The sequence below is a fragment of the Nannospalax galili genome, unplaced genomic scaffold, assembly GCF_000622305.1.
Source record: "Nannospalax galili isolate Female #2095 unplaced genomic scaffold, S.galili_v1.0 scaffold1533, whole genome shotgun sequence".
Taxonomy (NCBI): domain Eukaryota; kingdom Metazoa; phylum Chordata; class Mammalia; order Rodentia; family Spalacidae; genus Nannospalax; species Nannospalax galili.
In genome coordinates this window covers 58,612-81,703 of record NW_008333397.1, presented here as the reverse complement: position 1 = coordinate 81,703, position 23,092 = coordinate 58,612, and the positions used below count along the sequence as shown (strand labels likewise).

General features: G+C 45.5%; 1 protein-coding gene across 1 annotated transcript in view; it reads right to left on the bottom strand.

Moving 5' to 3' along the window:
* Positions 1–15,419: 15,419 nt before the first annotated feature.
* Znf592 (zinc finger protein 592) overlaps positions 15,420–23,092 on the bottom strand; it is a 35,735-nt gene continuing 28,062 nt past the window's right edge. The window contains exons 4-9 of the mRNA XM_008828170.2: positions 22,913–23,089; positions 22,475–22,634; positions 22,077–22,364; positions 21,752–21,864; positions 21,080–21,215; positions 15,420–19,402 (exon numbers count right to left, since the gene is read on the bottom strand). Of these exons, the coding sequence (XP_008826392.1) occupies positions 18,878–19,402; positions 21,080–21,215; positions 21,752–21,864; positions 22,077–22,364; positions 22,475–22,634; positions 22,913–23,089 (1,399 nt within the window). The 3' untranslated portion in view covers positions 15,420–18,877. The remainder of the gene's footprint in view (positions 19,403–21,079; positions 21,216–21,751; positions 21,865–22,076; positions 22,365–22,474; positions 22,635–22,912; positions 23,090–23,092) is intronic.

Below are 23,092 nucleotides of genomic sequence, written 5' to 3'. Positions count from 1 at the left end.
ATGGGCCAAGTCCTAATGCCTACCAAAAAAAATTATAGGGGGCTGGAGAGATGGCTTAGAGGTTAAGAGCACTCACTGTTCTTCCAGAGGACCCAGGTTGGATTACCAGCACCCAAGTGGTAGCTCTTCCAGCCTTCGAGGGCACTACACATATAACACCAATCAAAACACTTGTACAAATAAAAAATATATCATTCAACAATTTACGGAGCAAGGTGGTAAACACTAAGCCTGGTGCTTACTCCTGGGAGTGACCACGGTTCTTGTATCTGTCTTCAACATCGCTGTCTCCAACTGGAGCAATGGAGTGCAATCTCTATGCTCTCTGAGTTACATCCACATCCCCATTCTTTGGAAATGGCTTTCCATCTCAAAAATAGCTGTGGCAGCTATCTTTAAAAAAAAAAATTCCAGCACTTGGGAGGCAGAGACAGGCCAATCACTGTGAGTTCAAGGCCAGCCTGGTCTACATAGCAAGTTCCAGGCTATGGGGCTGGGCTGCAGAGAGACCCTGTCTCAAAAAGACCAAAGAAAGTTCTTCACCAAAACTTTTTTTTTCTGGTCTTTTTGAGACAGGGTCTCCCTGTAGCCCCAGCTGACCTGGAACTCGCTATGTATACCAGGCTTGCCTTGAACTCACAGAGATCCACCTGCCTCTGCCTCCCGAGTGCTGGGATTAAAGGTGTATGCCACAACGCCCAGCCCAAAACCTTCTTTTACAACACACCCTGACCCAACTTCTTCCCAGGGTCTCATACTGTAACAGTCCCAGCCTGTGACAAGCTTTGGGACTACAGGTGTATGCCACCATTCCTGGCTTACCCAAAACATTCTTTAACATTTTTATTTTTATTACACTTTATTTTTTTGTAGTGTGTGTGTGTGTGTGCGTGTGTGTGTGTGTACATGCTTCATACATTGGCGGTCAGAAGACAGCTTGTGAGAACTGGTCCTCTCTACCATGTGAGTTCACGAGATAGAACTCAGGTCCTCGGGTTTGGTGGCAGCTGCCTTTACCCAAAAAGGATCTAACTGGTTCCCAAAACATTCTTAACTGGAACTGGAAAAGCCAGTTAAGAATGTGAGGTTGGAGCTTCCAGCAGCCATGTTTGCTGCAGTGTAGAGGAATCCATTCCAAAGAGAGGAAGAAGGCAGATGGCACAGAGAGAAGCAGAGGCCCCAGGCTCTCCAGTACCTTGTTGCAGGTGTTCTGAGATCCAGCTTTATCCTTGGACTTCTTTCAGAAAAGCAGTTAAACTTGCCTTTTTGATGCCAAAAAGCTCCCCCTTTGCTCAAGCTACTTCAGAATAGGCTTCTGTTGATGGAATCTAAGAGTTCTGACCAATATGAAATCATTGTCTCCTATTGTGCCCAAAACTATCTCCTGCTCACATGCTCCCATTCATCTCGGGTCTCTGGAGGTGTATGTATTAAATTTCCTCTAGTCATAGCACCACTGTCCAAATATTTGAACACCTATATGAAATTTCAATTCATTTGTTTGGATTCTGTGAGCATCCATCTGTACTAGAGGCTGGGGTCATATGATCTCTGCCTCCAGGAAACTTACAATCCAATAAAGGAGACAAGCACATAAAACAATGCAAGGTGCAACATCCAATTACAGAACTATAGAGAGAGAAGCATAAAAGTGTAGAGAAAACAGTGATTAGTTCTGCCAGGGGCTTTCATTAGGAAGGAAGTAAATCTCAAGCATGACTTTGAAAATAGGTACTAAGTAGATTGTTGGGGACAGAGTATTCCAGGCAGAGAGAACAGTATACATAAACAAGTGGAAAGATGCTTGTCATTCAAGTGTGTAAAAGAGATGGAGAATTAGACAAGCACTAGACAGAGCAAGCCTGAAGGCTTTTTTGAGCATGTTGATGGATGGACTTGCTTTCTAGGCTACTTTTCTTACAACAATAGATATGGTGGCACTAGTGACCCTCCACTCTCTCTCTCTCTCTCTCTCTCTCTCTCTCTCTCTCTCTCTCCCTTCTGCAGAGGTTAGATCAGAGCATCCTAAAACTATATTAGTATTTCTCACATACATTAACAATTTTTTTTTGCAGCCACATTATTTCTTTGACTCCTAAGCCTGTGAGCTTTCAACATGAACCATTATTCCCCTAAGTCTTCTACACTCCTTACAAAGTCTTTCCCATGCTGAAGACAAAATCTTACCCTGTGTTATAGTTAAAACTCATCTTCTTGTGGTGGTGCACGCCTTTAATCCCAGCACTTGGGAGGCAGAGGCAGGCGGATCTTTGTGAGTTCTCGGCCAGCCTGGTCTACATAGTGAGTTCCAGGACAGCTGGGGCTACAAGGAGACCCTGTCTCAAGAAAAGACAAAAAAACAAACAGACAAAAAAACCCTCATCTTCTTTCTCACAATCGCTTTCCCTCTTGTCTAGATTTTTTTGAATTCTCTGCTTATCACCCAATGTGAATCCACCCTTTCCTATTTTTTGTGATCTTTGGATTTAAACAGGCCTTCTCTGTCCTCATCCAAGTTCATGATGACATGGCAAAGCTGAATATGGTGTGTCAAGGCACTCAGGGATGGAGAGGTCAGGAATGCCTTTCCTCTCCATACTTACCATCCAACAGCAGGTGAGAGAACATGGAAAGGACATGTTGTCTAACGAGGACTAGGTTAGAAGTCTGGAGACTAATCTTAGTCCACTGAGCAGCTGCAGCTGTGTGATCCTGGTACTACCATCCCTGGGTTTAACTTTCCTCCATAAAGGGGAGTGGGCATTCTATTCATGATCCTTGAGCTTATGGGTATTCATTCAAAATGAAGGAGTTTTTATTTTTATTTGGTTGAGGGGTGTGTGTGTTTGTGTGTGTGACATGGTCTCTCACTGTATAGCCAACACTGATCTAGAATTCACAATCACTCATGTCGGTCTTCCAAACACCGGCACTGGGATTACAGTCATGTCCCACCACATCTGCCTCTTCAGCAAGATTTTATTAAATAATCACTACTCTATGCCAAGCTTGGCATGAAATGAATGTGTTATAATCTGTCCTCGCAAACCTCTCAAGCCTGAATAAAAAATAGAAAAATTAAAACAGATCTCTATAATCTACTACTAGAGATATGTGCACAGTGCAGAGAGTCCAGAGGAGCACATGCCCTGGCTCTGCACTAGGAAAAACTTCTGTGGGAGGCAGTCTGTGTTTGCCATTAGATGTGAGCAGCTATGGAGTACTGTGGGAATTTGCTATTGGCATCATGATCCCTTCTCTTGATTTTGTTTTGTGTGTGCATGTATACATACATATGTATATGTGTGGCAACCAGAAGTCAATGCTGGGGGTCTTCCTCAATTGCTCTCCACTTCATTTTTAAAATATTTTATTATTTTTATTTTATGTATAGGAGTGTATTGCCTGCATGTATGTAAGTGCACCTGTGTCGTGCAGTGCCTTTGGAGGTCAGAATAGGGCATTGGATTCCCCTGGAACTAGAGTTATGGAAGGTTGTTAGCTGCCATGTGGGTGCTAGGATTCAAACCTGGGTCCTCTGCATGAGCAAGCAGTGCTCTTTACTGCTGAGTCATCTTTCCAGCCCCCACTTTATTATTTTTAACATTTATTTATTTATTTATTTATTTATTTGTGTTTGTGTGTGCATGTGTATATGTGTGTGTGCTTGCCAACATATGCATGTGGAGGTAAGAGGACAACTTGAAGGAATTGGTTCTCTTCTTCCACCATGTGGGTTCTGGGAGTCAAACTCGCATCTTCAGGCTTCGCAGCAAGAGCCTTTACCCACTGAGCCATTTTAGTGTCCCCTACCTTATTTTTTGAGAAAAGATCTCTCACTGAAGCTTCAGCTAGACTGGCTGGCCAGCAAGCCCCAGGAGCTCCTCCTATCTCCCCTCCCCAGAGCAGGAATGGCACATAATGATGTGCCTGGCTTTTCTATGGGTTCTGGGGATCAAACTCAGGTCCTCATACTTCCACAAGTACTTTACCAGCTGTGCCATTTCCCAGCCTGTTTCTTTGTTTGCTTGTTTGTTTGAGATAGGGCCTTACTATGCTGCCCACTAGCTTGGCACCTGGCCTCAAACTCACAACAATCCTCCTACCTCAACCTCCCTAATGCTGGAATTACAGGCAGGCACAACCATCGTGGCTTCTCCTGGTGGGTCTTTAATTAATTAATTAATTAACTTATTGAGACAGGGTTTCACTATATGGCCCTGGAACTGGGCATAGTCCTTGACTTAAAATTCACTGTGTAAACCAGGCTGCTCTGGAACTCATAGAAATTTGCCTGTCTCTGCATCCTTCATGCTGGGATTGATAACTTTTTTTTATAATTTTGTGTTTTGTTGTGATTTTTAAAATTTATTTATTTTATTTTTATGTGTATGAGTGTTTGCCTGCATATGTTTAAGTGCACCCATGTCATGTAATGCTCACAGAAGTCAGAAGGGCAGTTGTTAGCCACCATGTGGGTACTGGGATTCAAACCTGGGTCCTCTGCAAGAGCAGCCAGTGCTCTTAACTGCTGAGCCATCTCTCCAGCCCCTAATAACATTTTTAAAATTACATTTATTATTTATTTATTTGTTTGTTCATTTATTTATTGTGTGTGTAAGTGTGTGTGTGTGTGTGTGTGTGTGTGTGTGTGTGTCCATGAGTATGTATGTGGACACTTGTGTCAAGCACACATGTGGAGGTCAGAGAACAACCTGTGGCAGTTGGCTTTCTCCTTCCACCATGTGGGTCCTGGGGATCGAACTCAGGTCATCAGGCTTGGCAGCAAGTGCCACTGCCTGCTGAGTCATCTCACTGGCATTCCTGGTGGTTTTGAATGTCCTGGGGCCTCAAAGTAAAGTTGTGTATAGTAGGAAAATCTTGAGCTACTGTTAATGTCTTTAACATCAACAGAGAATGGAGCTCCCTATGAAAGCACAGTAAAGTAACTCAGGATTCCCTGATCCAGCTACCTCACTCCCTGTCATCATGAATTTGAACCTGGGTTATATTTTGACTTTGTTCATCTTTTCCCTTTCCTACTCAGCTCTCTCTTCCAACTCTAACGAAGTTCAGCAGGCATGATCATCCTTCTTTGAAGCCTTCACTCTCCCTGTTACCCAACACTCGCCCCCAAATTTATTAGCTATCAAGATGCAATTCCACATTCCTTACCATCCTTCACCTGAACTTATTAAAATTAATGATTGTTGGGTTGAGGCTGTAGCTCAATTGGTAGAGTATTTACTTAGCATGCCTGAACAAAAAACAAAAACAAAAACAAAAAACAATGGCCATCCCACACTGAGCACCTCTGTGTACCGTCCTGCAATCATCCTTTCTGGACATCCTGGCAGCAGGTGCGTTGACCTTGTCCTCTGAAAGACCTTCACCCTCACTTTCCTTTAGCTACCCAATCAAATGTCCAACCTTGTCATCAGGAATTCCTCCACCTCTAAAAGGCCATCCTGTTATCCTTCTATCTCCAGGGCCTACACTTGGCTTTTAGGGCGGCTCTAGACCTCCCAGCTTTATGCTCTTGAATTTATTCTTTATCTTCCCTGCTCTATAATATATAGGACACAAGGTACAGTGGTTGTAACTTCACCTATACTCCCACAGAGATCTTCTTGTAACTTGCCCCTTGATCTGATCTTCTACCTTGTAGATGCCTAACCTGGAATCTGGTTCTGGGCTCCACCTTGCTCCAGAAGAGGAGCAACATTTGTAGTATTCAACCTGAATCCAGTTTCTGGCGGCTTGGCAATCCATTTACAGTCTCCCAAGCTGATCTTTTCCTTTGCCTCTTCCAATTCTTCCAAACAAGATTCTGTGAAGTTTGATGTGATGACTTATACCTGTAATCCCAGCACTTGGAAAGCTGAAGCAAGAGGATTGTCATGAGTCCAACGTCAGCCTGGGCTACATAGCGAGTTCCAGTTAGCCTGAACTAAAGCATCAGACTCTGTCTCAAAAATTAAAAAAAAAAAAAGGATTATCTGGGCATGGTGGCACACACCTTTAGCCCCAGCACTTGGGAGGCAGAGGCAGGTAAGGTGAGTTTAAGGCCAGCCTGGTCTACATAGTTCCAGACCAGCTGGGCTACAGGGAGACCCTGTCTTAAAAAAGACCAAAAAAAAAAGTCTGGCATGGTGGTGCACACCTTTAATCTCAGCACTCAGGAGGCAGAGGCAGGCAGATTGTTGTGTGTTCAAGGCCAGCCTGGTCTACATAGTGAGTTCAGGTCAGCTGGGACTAGAGGGAGACCCTGTCTCAAAAAGACAAAAAAAAAAAAAAAAAAAAAAAAAAAAAAAGGCTTAGGACTGGGGTCTGGGGAAGGGGTGGCAGGCACCTGTCAGGCTTCAGAGGTGGCAACAGGAAGCCCTTGAAACAGTTCAAGAAGCAAGACAGTGGACCAGAAAATGGACCAGGAAGAGAAGCTTTCAAGCAGAAACAGAAAGAGGAGCCAAAGAAACTGGAGAAGCTCAACACAAAGGGCTGGTGAAGGGCCCCTTGGCCACAGATGGAATTCAAATATCTGGCAAGAAGCAAGCTGTTCCTTGTGCCTGAGATGATGGTGACCCCTTTTCAGTCCTAGTTAACATCTGGATTCCCTGCCATAGCATTTTTTTGCTATCTATAGGTAGAATGAAGTATTGTCTTGGAGTCTGCTATATACTGTAATAAACTTTGGTAAATGGTAATTTTAGAATTTATTTAAAATTAATAATAATAAAATTAATCATGAAAAAAATATTCTAACCTCCCCTTTGCCTTCCTCACTTCCAATGATCAACTGTTCCTTCAAAACACAGGGAAAGGGGCCAGAGAGATGGTTCTGTGGTTAAGTACAGTGACTGCTCTTGCAGAGGACCCAGGTTCGATTCCCAGCACCCACATGGTGGTTAACCATCTGTAACTCCAGTTTCAGGGGAATCCGACACCCTCTTCTGACTTCCCGCGGGCACTGCACAATATGAGTATACTTATATACGTACAGGCAATACATCATGCACATAAAATGAAAATAAATAAATTAAATATTTAAAAAAAAAAACAAGAGTTAAGAACACTGGTTGTTCTTGCAGAAGACCCAGGTTTGAATCCCAGCACCCACATGGCAGATAACAATTTGTAACTCCAGTCCCAGGGTATCCAACAGCCTCTTCTGACCTCTGTGGGCATTGCAGGACACAGGTACACTTACCTACATGCAGGTAATACATGCACGCACATAAAATAAAAATAATAAATACAATTTTTTAAAAAGGACCTTCACCACGTGGGACAGAGACCTCTTCATTCATCTCCCACGTGCACTACAGGCGTAGCTGGTGTGGTTTAGTCCTGCACAATGCATCCTCTTCTCCCATCCCTCTTCTGCCTCCACTGTCCCAGGTGAAGCAGTTAGGAGCAGTAGCAGTGCCCTAACTGCTGCAGAGCTACACACGCCTTTGTTGTGTCAGGTAGTCTAAATATTTTGCAGGCACTCAGGTGGGCCTATGTTGCATAAGAAAGCAGGCTGAGCAGAGGCCAGGGGAGTAAGCCAGTAAGTAGCATTCCTCCATGGCCTGTGCCCCAGCTCCTGCCTCCAGGTTCCTTCCCTGAGTTCCTACCTTGGGCTCCCTGATGAACTGCGACCTGGGAGTTGTAAGCTGAATAAACCCTTTCCTCCCCAAATTAGTAGTGGTCAGAGTGTTTTGTCACAGCAATGAAGAAACAAACCAGGACAACGGGAAAAGCTGGCAGGGTGGCTCATACCTACAGTTCCAGCACCTGGGAGGCTAGTTAGGAAGATTGATAGGAGGTTGAGCTAGACTGGGCTAGAGTAAGAATCTGTCTCAGAAGACAAAACAAAAAAGCTAGGTCTTCTAGGCACATCCTGGAGTTGTGCATGCTGGGCACTACCAGTAGGAACATCCCAGACAGTGCTGAGATCCGGCAAAGGCAGGGTAGGAATGGAGGTGGGGGGCTACTTAATGAGGTCAAGTTCCCTTCCTGCCAACCCTAATTGGTCCTACTGGTGGTACCCAGCTTTAGCATGCACAGCTCCAGGTGTTTTCTCTGTTCTGTTCAAAAGATTGCTATAGGGGACTGGAGAGCTGGCCCAGCAGTTAAGAGGAGTGGCTTTTCTTGCAGAGGACCCAGGTTTGAGTCCTAGTACCCACATGGTGGCTAACAACCATCCATAACTCCAGTTCCAGAGGATCTGGACTTTTCTGACCTCCTCGAGCACTGTACAACATGGGTGCACTTATATACGTGCAGGCAATACACTCATACACATAAAGTAATAATAATAAAAGATTGCTGTAAATTTGAGGTCAGTCTAGGGTATAGAGTAAGATCCTGTCTCAGAAAACAAAACAAAAACCCCACATGGAAAAGTGAGGTTATCAGGTGAGAGCATCAGCTTTGAAGACCAGGGTAGCTTTATCATCCTTGTGTCACACTGACCTCTGCTTCAGGGTGTATTATTATTCCAAAGCTTGCAACCTCTGGCTTTCTCAGGTTTTCTCTAGTAGCTTTCTGTCCTCTCCTGCCTGGCCTCCCTCCCCATAGCCTATGAAGATTAGCAGATGTTTGCTTTCCCTGAGATATTTACCCTTTCTCTATTAAGCTTCTCAGAAGAGTCCAAGGGGGAACCAGTCTCCTTATCAAGCAGTAAAGGATTAGCTGACCCGGATTACAAAGTATAGACATTGGCTTCTTGAACAAGGCTGAAACAAGGCCGAAACAAACCTGTGGCCAGAGCTGATACAGGTCAGATTAGACATACCAACAAGAATGACCAGATGCCAGGGTCTGAGGGTTAATGTGACCTCCTAGGGACCACAGCTGGTCCCTAGCTTGGGGCAGGGAGAAATGTCCCACGCAGTGAGACAGACTATGTGGCAGAGCTATAAGGGAGGAAACAGAGTAGGGACCAACTAGGGTTGGCAGTCAGGGAACATGGTATTATTAAGTAAGTCGTCCACCTAGATTCCCACCCTGCCTTTGTTGGGTCTCAATACTGTCTGGGAACTTCCTACTAGTGGTCTGGCCTCCACATGCACAACTCTGGGATGTGACATATGCATGCTCCTCCTGTGTGAAGCCCACTTTATTTTCCTTTTTCCTTTGATTCCAAGTTAAACTCCATTCTGAAGCCACAGAAATACTGCTCCTTTTTTTTTTTGGCATAACAGCCCTGCAAAAGTGTGAGGACACTGGCAATGAATTTTTTTTTTTTTTCGTTTTTTAGACAGGGTCTCCCTGTAGCCCCAGCTGTCCTGGAACTCACCATGTAGACCAGACTAGCCCTGAACTCACAGAGATTTGCCTGTCTCTGCCTCCCAAGTGTTAGAATTAAAGGCATGCACCACCATGCCCAGCTTTTTTTCCTTTTTTTATATGTGCATGTGCATATGTCTGTGCACGCTTGTTCTTGTGGGAGCTTATGGAGGCCAGAGGTTGAGGTCTTTCTTCCATCATTTCTTCACTCTATTTAGTTAGTTGTTTTGAGACAGGGTCTCCCTCAGCTGGCCTAGAACTCACTATGTAGATCAGGTTGGCTTTGATCTCATAGAGATCCACCTGCCTGTCTCCTGATTGTTCACTTTTGTTTCTTTTTTTTAATTTGTTCTTTTTTTTTTTTTTTTTTCGATCTTTTTGAGACAGGGTCTCCCTGTAGCCCCAGCTGTCCTGGAACTCACTATGTAGACCAGGTTGGCCTTGAACTCATAGAGATCCACCTGCCTCTGCCTCCCAAGTGCTGGGATTAAAGGCGTGTGCCACCATGCCTGGCTTGTTCTTTTTTTAAAAAAAAAAATTATTATTATTTTTTTAATGTGTATGAGTTTGCCTGCATGTATGTGAGTGCACCCATGTTGTACAATGCTGTGGAGGTCAGAAGAATGCTTTGGATTCTCCTGGAACTGTAGTTAAGGACGGTTTGTAGCCACCATGTGGATGCTGGGAATTGAACCTGGGTCCTCTGCAAGAGCAGTCAGTACTCTTAACTGCTGAGCCAGTCTGCATGTATGTAAATATACCTGTTCATGCAATGCCTGCAGAGACCAGAAGAGGGTATCAGATCCCCTGGAACTAAAGTTATGGGCAGTTGTTAACTGCCATGTGGGTGCTGGGGACCAAACCCCAGTCCACTGCAAGAGCAGCCAGTGCTCTTAACCACAGAACCATCTCTTTAGCCCCCACCTTATTTTTTGAAACAAGTTCTCTTAGTGAGCCTGAAGCTCACAGGTTGCACTAGACTGATTAGCCAGTGGACCTCAGGATCTTGTTACCAACCCCCTCATACCACCAGTACTGGGTTACAAGTATGTGCCACTGCACCTGACTTTTTTATGTGGGTTCTGGGGATCCAATTTAGGTCCTTGTGCTTGTATAACAAGCCCTAGCCACCAAGCCATCACCCCAGCTCAATATCTCTCTTCTTGATGAAGCATTAAACTCCTTCAACTGCTCTTTGCACAAAATGGCACAGAGAGCCTTACATCCCACAGGATCTTCCTCTCTGGGCATGTCCACTTGGCTACTGTGCTGTGAATGACCATACTTCACATGTGAGCCTCTGGGGACAAAGTGGAGCCCCAATGGTCATTAACTGCACTCTAGCCTGTAGACGTTCTAGATCTTACTTTGTGGTTTCGGCACCCATGTGGACTCATGCTGAGATGGCCTTTTTCCATGAGCTGTAGAACAGAACTTGGTCACAGTAAGGATCACCTTATAGTGCATCACTAGCTTCTAGTCAAAGCTCCACAGATGGGTGCCCATCTCAGGGTCATGTTAGCGCGGTGACTTAAAATGCCTACACACCTTCCAGTCTCTTCTTACTATTTTCTTCTCATAATTCCACATTTTTTAAAAAAATTTACTATTTTTGGGGGGTGGTCTTTTTGAGACAAGGTCTCCCTGTAGCCCCAGCTGGCCTGGAACTCACTATGTAGACAAGGCTGGCCTCGAACTCACAGAGATATGCACGCATCTGCCTCCCAATTTTTTTAAAAAAAGATTTATTATTATTATTATTATTATTTTATTTTTGGTATTTTTGACAGGGTCTCCCTGTAGCCCCAGCTGTCCTGGAACACACTATGTAGACCAGGCTGGCCTTGAACTCACAGAGATCCACCTGCCTCTGCCTTCCGAGTGCTGGGATTAAAGGCGTGCACCACCATGCCTGGCATAAGGTGCTTTCTGAGGAATGTTTTGTATTTTAGCTTTCCTTTTCCTCAACAGCTATATTTTCTCAATCTTTAAAAAATTTGAATAACTCTAGCCGGTGGCACACGCCTTTAATCCCAGCACTTGGGAGGCAGAGGCAGGCGGATCTTTGTGAGTTCAAGGCCAGCCTGGTCTACATAGTGAGTTCCAGGCCAGCTGGGGCTACAAGGAGACCCTGTCTCAAAAAAGAGAAAAAAAAAAAAAAAAGAATACCTCTCAGTAACAGCAGGTACCATTACTGCCCAGGAGAGGGATGCCCCTAACAAATCAAGCCCCTTCTTATCACCACCCTAAAGTCAAGGGCATTGTTTTCAGGTTCTAAACTATTCAAACTTAGCTGCCTTCACTATTTTATTTATTTTCAGTGCTAGGGTCTAACTAGGTAGACTCTACCACTGGCTACATCCCCAGCACTTCCACAACCAACCTCTGTAGCCCAGGCAGACCTTGAACTTGCAATCTTCCTCCCCAGTACAAGCTTTCTTTCCTTATCATCACTTCCTCACTCTCTGCCCAACCCCATCCCCATTTTGTTCTTCCCATTTTACTTATTATTTTGGGTTTTTGAGACAGGATCTACCTATATAGCCCCAGCTGGCCTGGAACTTGCTATGTAGACCAGGTTGGCCTCAAATTTGCAGAGATCCTTCTGCCTCTGGCTCCCAAGTGCTGGAATTAAAGGCATGTGCCACATTCCTGGCTCCATTTAAAAAAAAAAAATTTAAGACAAAGGCTTGTGTTGTACAGACTGGCTTCCAAGTTACTATGTAGCTAAGTATGACCCTGAACTCTTGATCCTTCTGCCTCTATCTCTCTAGCACTGGAATTACAAGTGTGCACAACCATGCCTGACTTTATTTAAGGATCATATACAGGAGCCTCATCTCAACTAGCTGAGGAAGGAAATGTGAAACCTCCTCCAGGCTAAGCTTCTTAGAAAGCTGCACACAGTTTCTTTTTCAGATACCAAAATTATTCAGTCCTGTGTGTGTACAATGGAATTAGGGGAAAATTCCAAACAAATTGGTTTATGGACTAGAAAACCCCAGAGGAAAATAGGAGTTATGAACAGCGTGCCTTTGGCAAACAGTGGGACTTCCTAGTTTAATGCACAGCAAACTGAAGAATTGTTTAGTTACTCTCCTCAAACATCAAAAGCACAATCAGCCATCCCCATTTTCACAGAGAATGGAGACAAAGTGATGGGCTTCAATTTTAGGTATAGTAGATTTAAACAATTGTTGTGTGTGGCAGGTCAGTGGTCGTGCGCTGCTGGGCGCCGGGTCTACTCTCCGTGGCTGGAAGTGCAGGCGGGGCTCAGCAGATCCGCAAGCCCGCACCGGGCCGCTCCCTCTGTGCACGGGATCCGTTGGCCACCGGATCACGACAGGAGGTGCAGGAACGGCGAATGCAGGATCTTCTCCAGTGGTTGGATAGCCCCCTCCAGGAAGACTGAATTACAGGCTGGTTCCAGGCGCAGTGAGACACAGATACAGCTCCAGACAAGTTCAGTGATACAGCTTCAGTTTATTCAGTGATTCAGCTCCACTTTATTGGGGTGAAACCAGATTTATAGTGTGGAGGCAGTAGCAAAAGCCTCAGTTGATAGGTGCTCCTAGGATGCCCCATTTACATGTGGCGGTGGGTTTCTATCAGACTGTCAGACAATGTCTGATTAAAACCTGGTAGTTCCTATGCCAGAGGTCATGTATCTGTGACAGGCACTTCAAAGGTGAGCCAGGAAGGAGAGCAGAAGGCGCCCTGCTGGAAAGGGGAGTCTCTGCATAAAAACGCCGAGCCCCTTAGGCTATCCGAACACGGAGAGACTGCGACCCAAACAGCAGGGGTCCCCAACAAACAATTGTTGTCTATATGATAGTATGTCCACCCTTGAAGTTAACTGATGCTACTGGTCCTTGGTCACTGGTGAATTCATGTGATGGGGGCTCCTCCCAGCTGGCCTAAATAGGCATGTCTCACTCCTTTGGTCCCAACACTCAGGAGGCAGAGGCAGGCAGATCTCTGAGTTTGAGGCTATTGTGAGTTACAAGTGAGCCTGTGCTACAGAGTTTTTAAAACCCTGTCCTCAGCACACACACACACACACACACACACACACACACACTTTAATTTTTTTTGAGACATGGTCCCATGTATTTCCAGGCCCATCTGGAACTCCTAATCCTCCTGTATCTACCTTCCATTTGATGGAATTACAGGTGTGCACCACCATGCCCTGCTTAATAAGAGCACATATGTGTTTGTGTGTGTGTGTGTGTTGCTTTTGTTTGAGACATTGCCTTCCTGAAGCACCAGCTGACCCTGAACTTGATATGTAGACCAGGCTGGCCTTGAACTCACAGAGATCTGCCTGCCTCTGTCAAGTGCTGGGATTAAAGTCATGCGCCACCAAGGTGGGCCAATAAGAGCATATGTAAAGGCCAATGCACTATACAATAAACTAGATCAAGAATTCATCTGAACATAGGTCCCTAAAATGCCTGGAGGATTTGAAGATTCTTGGGATTTATAGACAGAAAGCTCAAACTTGGAAAGGCTCAATAAAAGCCAAAAGAATAGGCAAGAAGCTCCAACCTTAGCTGAGGAACTACTGACAGATGATCACTGCTGGGTGAGGGATAGTTGGTCTTCTTTAAGGGAGTGCCACTAGACAGGCCAACCAGGCTCCAGAAAAACTCACATCGAGGGACATCTGGGGACACAAACTTGATAGTTAAGATAGGTCTTAACATATATGACAGAATGCATGAAATCCAGTGGTGGGACTATGGGAGGTGACAGTTTGCGGGGGGGGGGGCTCTAAATATGATCAAGATATATTGTAAGAAATACACAAAAATTCAAAATATATATATATTGAAAAAAATTTTTTTTAAATGAAAGTCAAAAGTCCTAAGAGCTAGAACTCAGTATGAAAAAGAATAAATCTGATGCAAACTGAAATAAATAGAAATAAACAAACTAGGGACAGCTCACTTTTAAATGCTTGCCTAGCATATGCAAAGTCCCAGTACTACATATATGTATGTATAGGTTTATATACACAAATAAAAATGATACTTCTTGGGGGGGGCAGAAGGATCTTTTCCATTTTGTATATTTCTAAGTCAAAAGTCGATGAGTAAATAGAAGAGAAAATACAGTAAGAATTTTTGCCTTTGAGCTGGGCCTATTTTGGCAGGAATATATGAGAAGATAGAGGAGGAATGAGAAGATAGACTCAAGCCAAGCTCAAGATGCCCAAAGGTATCAAACAATCTCATCATATAGTGACCATCAAACAGAGATTGGGACCTAGGGTTTCTGATTTTTAGTCACTAGCTTTCTCCAGTCTCTCACCCTGCCAGAGAGATCACTTAGGAAAAATTAGAAGGCTGGTGTGGTGGTACATGCCTGTAATCCCAGCATTCAGGAAACTGAAGTCAGAGAACTGCAAATTTGAGGACAACCTGGGCACACATCAAGACCTTCTCAATAAAACAATAAAAGGGATGGGGAAGTGGCTCAGAGGTAGAGTGCTTGCCCAGTATGAGCATCTGGGTGTGATCACACACACACACAGAGTGTGGATGTTAATTGTTATTATAATTAGAATTACACCATAAATTCAATTATGAATGTACTCAAGGTCTAGAAAGTGATGCAAAAATGAAAACTGCAATACTAAGAGGATGATACTATAAATGTTTAAAATTTTCTCTAATAATGTTCTATCATTTTCCAATAACAAAAAGGCATTTTAAACAGGGGCTTGAAGAAAATTCAAGTATTTGGAAAACATGGCTCAAGTCTGCTTTTTCCTCCCATGGCCCAAGGCACCCAGTGCCCACTTCCTAAGGCTACTGTGTCTGTTGCTGAAGGTGAATGGCAGCCTGAACCCCTTGGTGAAGGCATATTCCAGAACCTAGAAGGTCCTGCTTTGATCAGGTCAGGCTCTGAGAGAACTCTGTGGTTACATTACCAACTGAATCACTTTATCCATCATGCACACATTCATTCACTCATCCATACACTTTTTGAATGCAAGACTGCTTGAAGTTTTTAAAGGATTACACCGATTCAGTATATAAGTTTGGAAGCACTTCTAAAATACCTATGAGTAAAAAAAAAAACAAGCTTCAGAACATTATGTATAGAATGCTACTGTTTGTATTAAAAATATATATATATAAATATACATATTTATGAACTCATAAATGCATAGAATTGCTCTGAAAGGATACACAAGATATAGATAACAGTGATTAACTCTGGCAAGGGAGGGGAGGCTGACCCCCTCAGGAAGTTTACTCTTTATTGTATATTCTTTTGTATTGTTGAATGCCTTACCATGTATATCTGTCAATTTTTCAAAACAAAAAATGAAAGGAACTACCTGGTGCTGAATGTACAGTGAACAGGACAGAAGTTCCTTATTCTGGGACAAGGCAAAGTGTGGAGCTTCTGGGGACACAACTGTTTGTTTTAAAAATCCAGACTGGTAGCCGGGCATGGTGGCACATGCCTTTAATCCCAGCAGAGGCAGAGGCAGGTGGATCTCTGTGAGTTCAAGGCCAGCCTGGTCTACATAGTAAGTTCCAGGACAGCTGGGGCTACAGGGAGACCCTGTCTCAAAAAGACCAAAAAAAAAAATCCAGACTGGTTACATAAGGGGCAAGTTCTTTACAATTAGCTCATGATAATCTGGCATATCATTTTACAAAGATAAAGCAGTTGAAGAATAAATACTAGTCATTTGTCAAGCCTCAGTGTATTCAATGGTAGTTTTTAGAGGGTAGGGATCTTATCTAACTTGATCAGTAAAGCATTCACTGCAGCAGTGAAGTGCCTGTTCCCGAAAAGCATTCTCTGAGATGACAAACAATAGCACAACCATTAAAACACACGTGAGAGATCAGAAGATACTGGACTCGGAGGGAACCATGTACTTCCTGGGAAGGTTAGGTAACCTATTCTAGACAGTTCTCAAGAAATGAAGGTCTTCAGATAGCAATGTAGACTCCAGTGAGAATTAATGGTGAAGGAACTCTTCTTGTGTATGTTCAGGGCCCTCCTTGGGATGACAAGGCACAGGTGGGCTCCACGGAGGATCTGACACTATGGGGCACCCCACCTGTTTAAGCAATATTAAGGTGGGCTTTGAATGGCTGCACACTGCCAACAGGCTGGCAGAGGCCACAGCAGCCTTGGTCACTAAGGCAACACAGTGGTTAACAGGTTTGTTTCAGCACCATTATTACAGGTGGGCCAACATATCTGTTATTTAGCCTTCCTGAGCCCATTTTCTTCTCTGTAAAATGAGGGGATAACTGGACCTTTGTGAGGATTAAATGAGTCTTCAGGAAAGTGTTAAACAAGATGCTGGGCACAAACAGGGCTTCAAATGCTATAATACTCATTATTACTGAATAAAGGATAGGCATGCCAGCTAATTCTTAACTGATACCCAGTATATGAAGTATGCTCCACTCTCCAATCCCTAAAGTGCAGATCCATGTTCACAGAGTTCTGGAATCTAGAAAGTGCTTGCATGTTCACCATCTTACAAAAATCTTGACAGGGAATTCCTAATTCTATTTTGAAGGACAGGGACCTGTGAGGTTGTGTAGTTTGTCAGGAGCTGGTTAAGGACAGGAAGAACCCAGGCTTCTTAAGAGAGCAGCTCTGTATTCCTTTACCCTAAGAGGATGTATCTGGTACCAGGATAGGTGTTTGACCCTTGTGTGTTCTAGCTCCCATGGTTCCTGAGCAGGAAGAAATTCAGCCATTCATCTCAAAGCCCTCTATTTGCCTCCCTAAGAACCTGTTCTTATGAGTTGGGGTAGAGTCACTCCCTGTAATGGGAATTGGTAAAAGGTGGAAGACTTAATACCATCTGAACAGAACCAGAGTACAAAGTGATGGGAATTAGAAAAGGGACAATGGCTACTTTGGGGCTCACTCAGGCTTTGCAGGCAGCTGCAATAGGACAAGCATCCTTACTGGCAGCTGGGATGCAGGGAGGTGGCAGCCTTGCCAGGAAGAACATTCATTAAAATGGTCAGACAGCAAAGTCTCTCTAGATCTGAGGGAAGCACTAACCTTTCCCATTGCAATTAGCCTTTCACTAAAAATTTGGCATTTGATAGAGGAAAAAAATTTTCAATTGTGAAAAGGTCAGGCATATTTATCCAACTTAATTTATTATTGATATTCATGCCACCTTTGAAAGATTGTTTCTAAGAACCCAGTCAGCACACACTTCCCTGTGCCACACAGGAGCCTGCTGGACCTAGCCTGAGCCACTTGGGTCAGAGGATACCTCCTCACAATCTGTCCCTTGTGCTTGGGCAGGCCCCAGCTCTCATCTAATCCTAGCTCTGCCACATCTGGGTTCACTGTAGCAATGGTAATTCTGTCTCTGAAGTGCTGTACCAAGTCACAGAATTCCACCTTTTCACCCTTCCCCAAGAGTCTCTTAGGTTGAAAATCCTTTGTAGGAAAGATGCCCAAAGAATTTCAATAGGCCTTAAAGCCAATGCAACCAGGCCAGGGGAGACCCTGGAGATGGCTCTTGAACAGTACTGAGACCCTCCCTCTGCTCCTTCAGAGGTCTCCAGAGAACCAAGATGTACGGGGTTCCTAGTTTCCTAACCATAAGCTCTAGAACCTAGAGCCTCTATGGACTGCAGGAAGCAGTTTTCCTTCAGAGACAGGAGAATTGGGGCAGTCTGGGAAGAGCCTCAGGTAGGACAGGGAAAGGCCAGCTCATTTGAAGAGGAATACAAGAGCCTACCTGCATGGTAAGAAGGTTTTTTTTTTTTTTTATTGAAATATAGTCTGAGCAACATGAGTGTAGCCGAGAGGAGGAGGAGCTGGCCTGCCTGAGGCAGCAGTCTCTCTAATGGCACAGGAGCAAGAATACAAATATCCCAATGTCTGTGTGCCCCAAGCCCCGCCTGTCCAGACAACAGAGTGAAAACCCAGCCACAGCTCCTGAAGAAGGTCTGGCTCTTGGCACCTGCCTGCCTTGGCCATACCTCCTGCTGCCCTTAGTTTCAAACACGTGTGTGCCGACCTTTCTGCCACCCTCAGAGACGTGGTCAGCCAATGTGACAGATGAATTCCTCAGAATGTTTCTGGGGAAAAGAATCAGAGAAGACAAGAAGGGAGGGGAGGGTGAGCAAGGGCCCCAAGAGCCCTCCCAGAGGAACTGTCAGCACCCTTCATTCCTTTCCTTCTCAGGCTCTGAGCAGGAAGGAGAGCTGCAGGGAAATAAAGCTCTAAGGAGTCTCCAGCTGAAGGCAGCAGGGAGGGACCCCAGAAGAGCACTGCCATTGAGAGGTTGCAAGCTGAGATGACAGCATTGGATCACCTATGTAGCCTGGAGTTGGAAAGACACAATGAGAATTGGGGTATCAAGAAGCAGCACAAAGGCATAAATAACAGAAGCAAATTCAGAGCTGTGAAGGATCCTGGGTGACCCCACATTTTCTGGGGCTAGGGGATATCCAGAACTCACAGCTTAGGGCAGACAGTGCTCCAGAGCACAGCAGCCATACACACTGGGGCAGAGCCTTTTATTTCCCACAGTCTGCACAGCAGGTGGAAGACGCCATGGCCTGACCAATGGCTACAGAGCCTTTGGTCACACCTGAGGAGAGAGAGCATGGCTGTCCTGGTCCTGAGAGGCCATTGGTTGACTGAGAGTATCTTGGGCACTGTCTTCTGCCAGGGCCAGGTCTAGCAATCTCCTCGCCTCTGGGTCAGCCCCTAAAGGTTCACTGGTACATTCTTCCAGTCCATTCTCTCTAGTTTCTATGGCCACTTCTTCCCTAGAGCACTCCTCTGGATCAGATACCTCCACCTTCACCTCCATGATCTCTTCTTCTGCCTCTTCCTCCTGGTCTCTCACTTTGTGGACTATGAATAGGTGACGGCTGAGGGAACTGGCAGAGGTGTAGCACAAGCCACAGAGGAGACACTGGGCTGTGGAGCTGTCCACCTGGTGCTGAGGTATGTGGCTCTGAAACTCAAGTTCTGAGTCTGTGGCAAAGCTACATTTTGCACACTGAAACAGGGACTTGTGTCTTTTGGTAGATGAGACAGTTGTGCCACTGCTGGTGCCTGGAGCATCTGTCATTCTGCTGATTGGTCTTTTTAGATGGTTCACCTGAAAGAAAAGACAGCATGAGCAGAGACCAGGCGAGCCCTGGGTGTGAGCCCTCAGATATGACCAGTGTGGACAAAGCCCTCAAAGAAGACACTGCCTAGCTCAGGGTTTGGTTTAATCTCATTCTTGTTTGGTGGTGGGTTTTGTTGTTGCTGTTGTGTTGTTTTTAGAGACAGGATTCTCCCTGTAGTTCCAGGTGGCCTGAAACTATGTAGACCAAGCTAGCCTCATCTCACAGAGATCTGCCAGCCTCTGCCTCCCGAATACTGGGATTAAAAGCATGTGCCACCATACTCGGTAGTTTTTATATCTTTTTGAGACAGGGTCTCACAATGCAGTTTGGTGGGCTTTCAGCTTGCAGAAATCCTCCCACCTTTCCCCCTCAAATTCTGTATCAACTGTGTATGTCTCCCAAGCTTAGCAAGTTTGGTTTTTGTTGTTGTTTTTTTGTCTTTTTGGGTCTCCCTGTAGCCCCAGCTGGTCTGGAATTCACTATGTAGACCAGGCTGGCCTTGAACTCGCAAAGATCCACCTGCCTGCCGGGATTAAAGCCCCACACTTGGCTGCAGGTTCTTTTTTTAAAAAATTATTCGTTTATTTATGGGGGGAGGAATGTATGCACTATGGCATTCATGTGGAGGTCAGAGGACAACTTTTAGGAGTCAGTTCTCTCCTTCCACTGTGGGTTTTTGGGATAGAACAAGTTCTTTGTTCTTAATGTTAATGTGTACATGTAACATAGTATGGGAAGTGTAGAGAGCAGGTTAAGTCCTGTCCATTCCATTTCTTAGGATTGTTCTTCAGAGAACAATACCTGGGTTTTATGATTCTAAGAAACATACATGTACTAAAAAAAGGAAAAAAAGAAAAAAGCTATAAAATGATTGCACGCCATGCTCACTTCTCTCACTCTACATTTTTGTAATAACATTAACATATACTGGAGCTTGTCTGCATGTAAGCAAACACAGAAGCTTCATTCTTCTAGTGAGAGCACACTAACCCACAGTGGACTGAGTCTCCTCCAGCAGATATCTGAATTACTTATTTGTCACTGCAGCAGACACCCTTGAACACATTATGCCCCAGGCCAAAGCTAACAGGTAAGTCCTAGAAGCAGTGTATTTGTACCTATCTCCACTCCCTACATAGCCCAAGTTTCAAGCAGTCCATGACCTCCAGGTAGTTCTCAGACCTACCTGAGCCCTCTGCAGAGGTCTTGGTCCTATACAGTGGCGTGAGAAGAGTCTACAGCAGAGGAGCAGTCAGGCTACTTCAGAAGCTGACCAGAAATAGGAAGGAGGCATGCAAGAGGGGCAAGGGGATGGAATAGCAGATTCTAGGCCTGGCTTTTCCCACAGCTAGTGGAGCAAGGAAGTGATCATCCTCCCTTGAGAAGGCAGCTCTGTCCACCTCTGCCTCAAAGGACTGCTAGGAAGCAGAAGTAGGGTCACAGCAACAAATGGCTAATGGGATGCCCCATGGTTCTTTGTTTCTGTCTCCTACTTGTGTTCAGTATCCTAATGGGACACACAGAACTAAAGAGACCACACAGAGGGAAAGTGTCATTTTGCTTTCTCCATGGCCATAACTACTAATGAGCCTTAGCCCTCCTAATGTCTTTCTAGCCTTAGGCCTCACCGAGCAGCCAGCTTCAGGTAGTGAGCCCACACTCACCTGAGGAGAATGTCCACCTGGAGGTCTGACTTTGGACGTCTGGCTCAAATCAGGGTTTCTGATACCATGCATAAGGCTGATGTGGCTCTCCAGAAGGGAGGGTCGAGGAAAGCTGGGGCTGTCCTCAGTGCAGTATCTGTAAGAACAGTTAGAGAGGTGGGTAAGACCCTAGGCTCCCCGGGTGTTCCTCACAAATAGCAGGAAGGAGAGCTGAGTGAACAGGGAGACATGCTGGTGTAGGTGCTCCTGGCCAGATCAAAACAGCAAGACAGCCAAAAGGGCAGATGGCAGCAGGTCAAAAGATTTGCATACTTGACACCAGGCCTTCATTTCTGACAATACCATCTAGAGGGCCCAGTGCTAGGACAGTGATCAATATAAAAGGACCAGGACACATCCTGGAACCTAAGGAATCACATCACCACTTCTACTCTCCAGGTATCAGGCCCTACTGAGTGAATCCAGAACTAAAAAGTAAGATGGGAAAAGCTCAAGAGCTGTCAGGCTCTGGAAGCTGGTGTCTAATCTACATGATTTCTGACTTAGCCAATGTTTACCCATCAGAAACTCATTTGTCTCTTGCCCCAATCTCACAGCAGAGAAAACCCCCAGTGGTGCCTCAGACACACCCTTTTGAACTGCTTGCCTCCTCAGTCCCACCTCCACACTCACCCACAAGTGTAGACCTTCTTTACTGTATCGTGGTTGTTGCGGATGTGTTTACGAAGGCTGCTGGGGGTGTGGAAGGACTGTTCACACTGCCGACAGGGGTATCGCTTCAGGGTCTAGGGTAAGAGGGAACAAGTCCCAAAGTATCAAAACTCTAAGTCCTGGGTGTATATGGCTCTTTAGATGATGTGACTAGAAAGAATACCCTTAAGACCTCAAATTTGTAGTACCCAACCTGCCCAAACCACCAGGAACTTGAAGATGCTAGTCACATAGGAGATCCTAACCTCATAGGAGAGAAGCCCAGGGACCTTGGCACTGCACTTACCCGACCGTGGCTCTTTTTCATGTGGGACACATAGCTTTCTCGATCAGGAACCCACTCCTGGCACTCCTGGCAGGTCCAACCAGTGCTTCTCATCCGAGGCCTGGCTTCAGCCCTGCGATGGGCTTCTGGCCTGCCCCAACGGCCAGCAGGCAGGGAGCTGCCTCGAGCAGCTACACTAGTAGCTGGAGGTTCAGTGGGAGCTCGAGAGCCAGGGCGGCTAGAGGATGTGTCTGCTGAAGACTGGAGACTTGATAGCTCATCAACATTCCGGGGAACACCATGGGTGCTCTGGGGATGAGGAGAGCGATTACTAACTAGGTAAGGGGAAAGATGCACAGAATCAGACCCCCAACCTGAGATGTGTTCCCTCCTCTCCAACCTTTCCCAAGACACCCTACCTTGACATGCTGCATCAACTCTGGCTTCTGCAGGAACAGGAGTGGGCACTCAGGGCACTTGAAGACACCAGCCTGTGCCTTGCTGACATTCTGGTAAAAATGTTGCTGAATGTGCCTCTTCTTATTGAAGACCATTTCACAGGAGCACTTATAAATGAGCCTGACGAGACAAGCCCCGGGGGTGTGAGGTGCCCAGGGCTCTGCTGGCAGGATGACACAGCCCCTCTACTCTGTCTCTGCTCTCTCTGAACTAGGATCAAGTTTGGGGACACATCAGCCTGAGCCAGCGTGCATCTTTCCCTGACTTGGGATGTCCTAGTAGACTCCACACATCTCTGCCATAGCCTCAGCTCCCCAGCCCATCCTTATGCCACCCTTCCAGCATCCAGGCCACCCTCTCTGTCCCACAGGACCTGCTGGTGCTGCAGCTACACTCACTGAGAGGGTCTGTGGGGCTGGGTGGGGTGCTGGGTAGAGCTGTGCTCCATCGTACTGCTGGCAGTCTTGAAGGCCATGGGGCAGAATGCACATTTGTGGAAAACCTGGCAGTGTCGTTCCTGGATGTGGCTTTTCAGCAAGGCCAAGGTCAGGTGGATGACACCACAGTGGATGCACCTG